Source organism: Atta cephalotes (genome assembly GCF_000143395.1).
Source record: "Atta cephalotes unplaced genomic scaffold scaffold00014, whole genome shotgun sequence".
NCBI classification, from domain to species: domain Eukaryota; kingdom Metazoa; phylum Arthropoda; class Insecta; order Hymenoptera; family Formicidae; genus Atta; species Atta cephalotes.
In genome coordinates, this window is record NW_012130078.1 from 3,037,003 (window position 1) to 3,043,985 (window position 6,983).

At 34.5% G+C, this 6,983-nt stretch overlaps 1 protein-coding gene across 1 annotated transcript in view; it reads left to right on the top strand.

Annotated features, from left to right (window-relative positions):
* The first annotated feature begins 687 nt into the window (after nt 1-687).
* The window catches only part of LOC105617875 (adenylate cyclase type 10-like), a 60,856-nt gene continuing 54,560 nt past the window's right edge, over nt 688-6,983 (top strand). The window contains 1 exon segment of the mRNA XM_012199419.1: nt 688-904. Within this exon segment, the coding sequence (XP_012054809.1) occupies nt 688-904 (217 nt within the window).

The following is a 6,983-nucleotide window of genomic DNA, read 5'->3' on the forward strand; positions in this document are numbered from 1 at the left end:
CCTTTGGAAAAAGAGATGAATCACCAAAAGTCCAAAGTCCAAATATCGAATTGCATCACATCCCGATATATATATTATTATATATGGCCCTTCGGAAAAGCGTAGTCAGTTATAAAAAAATTTTTTCGGACAGTCATAAGTGACATTCAAGATCAGACAACAAGTTTAATTATTCTAAGTGCGGAGTTCTTGCAAGCCAAAAAAAATCAGTATCCACGTTGAAGATCTTTGATCCTTAGTTAAGAGACATCACTGAAACATCACCAGGGACTCCCATTATAGTTCATCACTATCTCCAGCAAATAGTAAGAACAAATTTTCTTTTTTTCTTTCTCATGTTACTTTAATTTCAAAGTTATATGATCATCAATATTTTCTCACTCTCTTATTCCTCCTCGATCTTTTCTCTCTTTAACAGACGCACTCTGCCTTTTCTCCTGACAAATTACTTAAGCGATAAAACGCTTGAAGTAATTCACTTTTTCCTCTACTCCGAATTACTTAAGCGATTCGTAATTCTTCTTTTCCGTCATAGTTACTTAAGCAATAAAACGCCTTAAGTAATCCTATCCTAAAACCAAATCATAATGAAAAATCTATCTCCTCCTTCCTTCTCTTCGGAATTATCTTCTCCTTTTACATTCTTCTAATTATCCATCATGGGCTAACAAGAGAAAATTTTAATAGATGGACTGGGGAAATAAACACAGAGCAGGCAAGAAGCGAGCCAAGCTCAGACAGGCTAGCGTCCTAATTATGCGGATACAGACCGGGCAATTTATCTCCCTTCAAGTCCGTCATCAACTTAAAAGAGCTCATTTGCATAAAAAATATCGAGATCAAGGCTCCTCCGACGTCCTTATGATAGACCTTACCTCCGATAAGCCAACCGATAGTTCTCCTAGTACATTTCCAGACCTTTCCCTGGATTTTAAATTCCCTTTCCTCTTCTATTCTTCTACCCTCGATACTTTCCAAAACGCAGAACGCTTTCTGCTTCCTCTCACTTCCCAGTCCCTTCGGAAGACAACAGGTCCTACAATGAGATATTCCAGTTACTTGAATCCTCATCAAATCTATAAGAAGTTTCTCTCCCTCTTTTTAATACACGCACACACTTACACAGAGAGAGATTATATTTATCTCTAGCACTGATTTTTGTAAAAATAATATCCATTATATACACGATACTTACTCTTCATATATATATTTTTATATTATTATAAATTTCATACATTAATATATGTATATGATTATATAAGTACACATACATCTGTGTCTAACTTTAATTAAGAGAAAAATAATAAATAGAAAAATTATATATGAATATATTTTTAAATGACTGCTTAAATTTTATTTTGCCGCCCTTTCGATTCGCTGCGTTTTGACAAAAAATCGTACAGGTAATCAGTCAAAAGGATTAAGTTCCTTGATCTAAAAGAGAACCGACGGAAGCATAATCTTGGGTTGAGTAATAGTTGCATATCGACGTTGATTCACATCTGGGACCTAATCAAGTGCTTCCGACTTGTGGTACCCGCTTCAAAGTGATAACCACAAGAGCAGTGTCAGTTGCGTCTTTCCTTAGTCCCCTCCTAATTCTTTCTTCCCATTGAAATAAAAGAATTTTAGGGCCTGGACGTAACACTTTTTATTATAGTAAACATATTAATTATTGTGTAAATTAATTTGTAATAAATTTATTAATGCATAACTTTTTTCTTTATCTTCTGTAATTGTACTATATTAAATTTATAATCCATTAATGATTGATAAAGATTAGTAATATTAAATTATGTTAATAATTTTACATTTTTTTTCTATTCTCTAAATTTAAAACTCTAAGATCTCGTAGTCGTTAACTTTGCCTTTTCAGAGATCGTGATCCACTCCCGAATTAAAGGGATTAGATTCCTTGACTCGAAATTCGGATCGATGATCGCACCACTCGTACGAAACAGGTGTCATAGCGTCTTTGTGGGACATTGACTCCGAGACGAACACAAAGGGGTACATTCGACTCGATTCTGTGCGGATACTTACAAGACAAGAGTCTGACTGTCCTTCCAGATACCTTCATCATTTCCACTTCTCTTCTTTCCAATAGAATCATAAATTTAAAATTTCCAAGGGTTTGGAACGTAACATACCGATAAATAGTACACGGAATTTATCTAGGAGATACTATAGTAAAAAATGTGTCTGGAAAAGCATTTGAACGTCATAAACATGTTAGATGAAGAAGTGCAAATACCAACCTTGTGCCTTAAATAAATTATTTGATAATGATGGCACAAACATTGAAATGCAAGATGATAAAAAAAAATTACAAATACGCAAATTTGTCTTACACAGGATATATAAATTCATTTCAAAGACTTTAGTAACGACGTCAATTCAAATAATAACAACGACGGAATTATAGATGAAGACGTCGACAGGAGAAAAGAATGACAGAAAAACCAATGCAAAAAATGAAGTATTTAAAGAAAAGAATAAGAATTAACGAGAGCAACTAAAGAATCAAATAAACATCCTATTGTAAATATTCGTCGAGAAGAAGATTTTCACATCTCCGAAATCCTAAAATCAAAATCCTTGGAGAGGAAAGTTACTAAACCCCTTCTAAAAATTTGAATAATTCTGAAATTACAGAGAAAAATTTCCATACTTTCCTGTTCCTAAGTTCTATTCTTGTCAATTGCAAGGGGGTAAATAACCAAATCTCGTTATAAATAGACAATAAGACTCAATTTCATCAAAAGGAGTCAAAAGAAAAGAGCTTCTCGAAAAAATTAAATTACTAAGGGTTGGAATGCCCGCAAAAATGATATTCATCAAAATGATTCCTCTTACGTCACTGTCGATGAATTCTAGAAAGAATGCAAACATATAATCTTTATATAAATGTTCGTAATTCCAAAGGAAATAAACTATCTTATAAAATCCTAGCGTTTACACAAAATCAATCTGTCTATCTATGATAAGAAGATTAATTCGAAACTATTTAAACCAGAAAATTATTTGTTCTTATTAAAAGGACTAAACTAGGGAAATTTCAAGACCAATATACAGGATTTCACAAAGTGTTAGAAATATTAAATTAGAATAACGTAAAAATTAGAATAAAGAAAAACAGTTGGATAGTACAATAGATTACAAATATCTCACATAAAACCAGCTCTCAATAATTAATTCAAAGTAATAATAATTGCTAAATAAAATATCAGATGAACCCGAATGATTGAACGAATTACAACAATAATATTATTAAGTTGGACTCAAAGAACGTACGAGATAATAGGCTACGATTGCGGATCACCATTAGCAAACATAACTACAATGTCTTTACTTAATATTGAAAAGTGCGATATACCGCAAAAAGATGAACAAGATATTAAAATATATAAAACTCGTACAAATTAACGAATTTAAATCCGTAAGAGTAATCCAATGTAGAGATCGATAGAACTGTTAAAAAATGTTTTCTCATGCAATGGATGTACACAGAAATAAATACTCGTATATACAAGAAACATCTCGCGAAGCATGTGAAAAGATGCACATTATGGGATATTTCCAAATGAGGTATATCCATGGGGGTTAAAACCAAATCAGGCAGACTTTCGAGCAGCCACCTTAGCAGAACAAGTGAATCGTAAAGCACATATTCCGATTCCTATGGAACATGGACTGATGTTATTGTATTAGCAACTATAATAATTACGCTATTAAATTACTATGTCACTACACGATTAAATACTAATGAGGTGATGCTACAAGTATAATTTGCGAATTTGCCACTATCCTTGTGTGGATATGAAGAAGGCAATATTTATTGGAACGCTTTACCTGCACGAGACTTTTGTGGAATATCTAATTATGGCGCACTTTACACTGGACTTGCGGAAATATTAACAAACAATACAAGTAGTTTATACTTTAAATTTATAAAATACCTCATAAGATTTTTTGCCTTAACGAAAAAAGGTAGAAACAGTGCGACCATGTACTTGTATAAAAACCGAACATCTGAAATTATTAATTTTCGAAATCACTTGATAATAAAATTTTCAGCAAAATATATAAACCAAAAAATCTTGACATTTTTACTTATATGAATTCTAAATTTGGGTAGAAAAACATAAACACACCCAAATAAGTCAATTCTACTGAAATGTACTCCAACAATAATCTCAAACAGAAAATATTAAAAAACGCTCTAGCTCTCGCCGTTCATTCACCGGATGCTTTCGCTTATCACGTAATGTAAAGGATATAGGGTTTTATTAGTCAAAGAAGTAATATATAGTGTCCGTTGAGATAAAACTGGCCCCAATTCAAGAATATTATCATGATCAGTTACCCATGATTAGAAATAACGAAACAGTTTCTAATACCACAAACTCACATCCTGATGCAGGGAATGATCTATAATTCGCTTGCATCTATGGTACCATGTACCTTCTAGAAGATTTATCGTCCCATTAGAAACTTTACCATCCGAACTAACACCAATGACCAAATGAACTTGGAAATATTCAGTCCCGGATCACTTGCCACAAGCAGGATATATTCAGATAATGATTTTTGTTAGAAATCTTGCGAGATCATATTTCCAGCCGAACAACCATTCAATATTGTAGTACTCAATATTGTAGTACGAAATGATGGGACAACCAGGATTTGTAAAGGGAGATTCGTTCTCTAACTTATTAGATAAAGCATCGATAGAAAAGATAGCCATATCTGCCTGAGAAAAATTTTGGAACAATTTCAAATTTTTTTTATTAAACGTTAGCGCTGGAATAATTGGAACATATATATATATATAGGGTCTTTCAGTAGGGACGCTCGAAATTTGTTAGATCATAGTAGCCATGTTGTTAAAGTAACATCTGTCAAATTTGTTGTGAATTGTTTAGTAGTGTATGGCAAATAACCATGGAAGGTCATAGTGTTGAGCAACGCGTGCAAATCATAAAATTTTATTATATATAAAATCAGTGCTCTGTTCGAGAAACGTTCTGCGCATTACGTGATTTTTATCCTCGCCACAACTGTCCTGCCGAGTCGACTATTCGACATTTGGTGGCCAAATTCGAGTCAACCGATTCGATAAATAATCAGCCAACACCAGTACGTCGCCGAAACGCAAGGTCTGCTGAAAACATCGCTGCTGTGCGTGAGAGTGTACGGGAAAACCCGAGGCGTCAATTTCTCGTCGTTCACAAGAATTGGGCCTTTCTGCGACTTCAACTTGGCGAATTTTGCGTCAGGACTTGGGTCTGCACCCCTATAAAATTTAACTGACCCAAGAATTTAAGGTAAACGATGACAGAAACTTAAGGTAGACAACGCCGTATGTTCGCTGATTGGGAGCAGTTAAAAGTTAACCCAAATTTCGCCAAACAAATCATCTTTAACGATGAGGCCCATTTTTGGATGAATGAATATGTGAACAAGCAAAATTGTCGAATTTGGGATGATACCAATCCACGCGAGATATACCAGCTCCAAATGCATCCCGAGAAAGTCACTGTTTGGTGCGGATTTTGGTCTGGCGGAATCATCAATCCGTACTTCTTCCAAATCGAAGCGGGCGTTGCCATAATCGTCAACGGCGAGCGCTACAGATCGACATAAGCAACTTCTTGTGGCCTAAAATGAATGATATGAATACCGATAACATGTGGTTCCAACAGGATGGCGCTACGTGCTACATACCGCACGATAGACATTCTGCACGAGCGATTTGAGGGCATGGTTATCTCGCGCGGCGGTGACAACCGGCCACCGAGATCGTGCGATTTAATGCCTTTAAACTTCTTTCTTTGGGGCTATCTTAAATCGCAGGTCTATACGAATAAACCGTAAACAATTGATGCTCTCAAAGTCAACATAATAAACGCCAGCAAATTCAGCCAGAAAGGCTTTTTTGCGAGAAAATCATCGAAAATTGGACCGCCTGAACGTGTCGCCAAACGAAATCGCGGCGGACATTTGAGCGACGTTATATTCCATACTTAATGCCATAAAATATTCTTTCAAATAAAAAAAAAATTGAGTGAATATTTCACACACAACTTGTTTTATTTACATTTAAAAATCGAGCGTCCTTATTGAAAGACCCTTTATATATAAGCACAAAAATAAAACTCAATGTTAGATACAATCGTACATGAATATGCTCTGCATACCGTATATGAGTGGTCATTATTTTTAATAGAAACCATTTGGAATTCGCTTACCAATCTTTTACTACACCTAGAAAAGGAGAGACATATAGACAAGAACATAGCTGCTTCAGCTCCCATCGAATCAGAATCTAAAGGAAAATATTCCGAAATACGAGATGATACGAGAACAGAATTTAACTATCTTCTCCTTTCTCCCAAGGAAGTCTCCACCTATACTCTTAAGCTAAAAGAGTAAATAAAGGAAATCTCTTTGGCCTATTAAAACTTTTTTGTCCTTTCACTCCTAAAACAAGCAAAACTGCGTTATGTTGTGAACATCACAACAAATAACAATATAATTTTTTAGATAATAATGAACATTATCTGCATAAATACGCAACTTCTAACACATAGCCCATTGAAAGCACGAATAATAAACTGACTCACAAAATTTTAGGTCCAACTCCATAACAGTCACGAGAAATTGAAAGAACTACTGAAAGAACTTACTCGTCAGATGATGCGCCGGAGCGGATCCCTATGTTTACTACCCAATCATACTCATCTGGACGAGATGGTTGCAGTCCAAAAAGGATGAAAGTAGCAAAGGGATGTCCTCATCCAAATTTGAGGGAACGGCAGCGGTCACTCTAAGAGACTGGGGGCGCATTATCGAACAATCTGTCACATCTAATAATAGAATAACAATAATAATAATGAACTAAAAAAAAAAATATATGATATATATATATATATATATATGTATATATATATAACAAATAATAAATTATATATATACATATT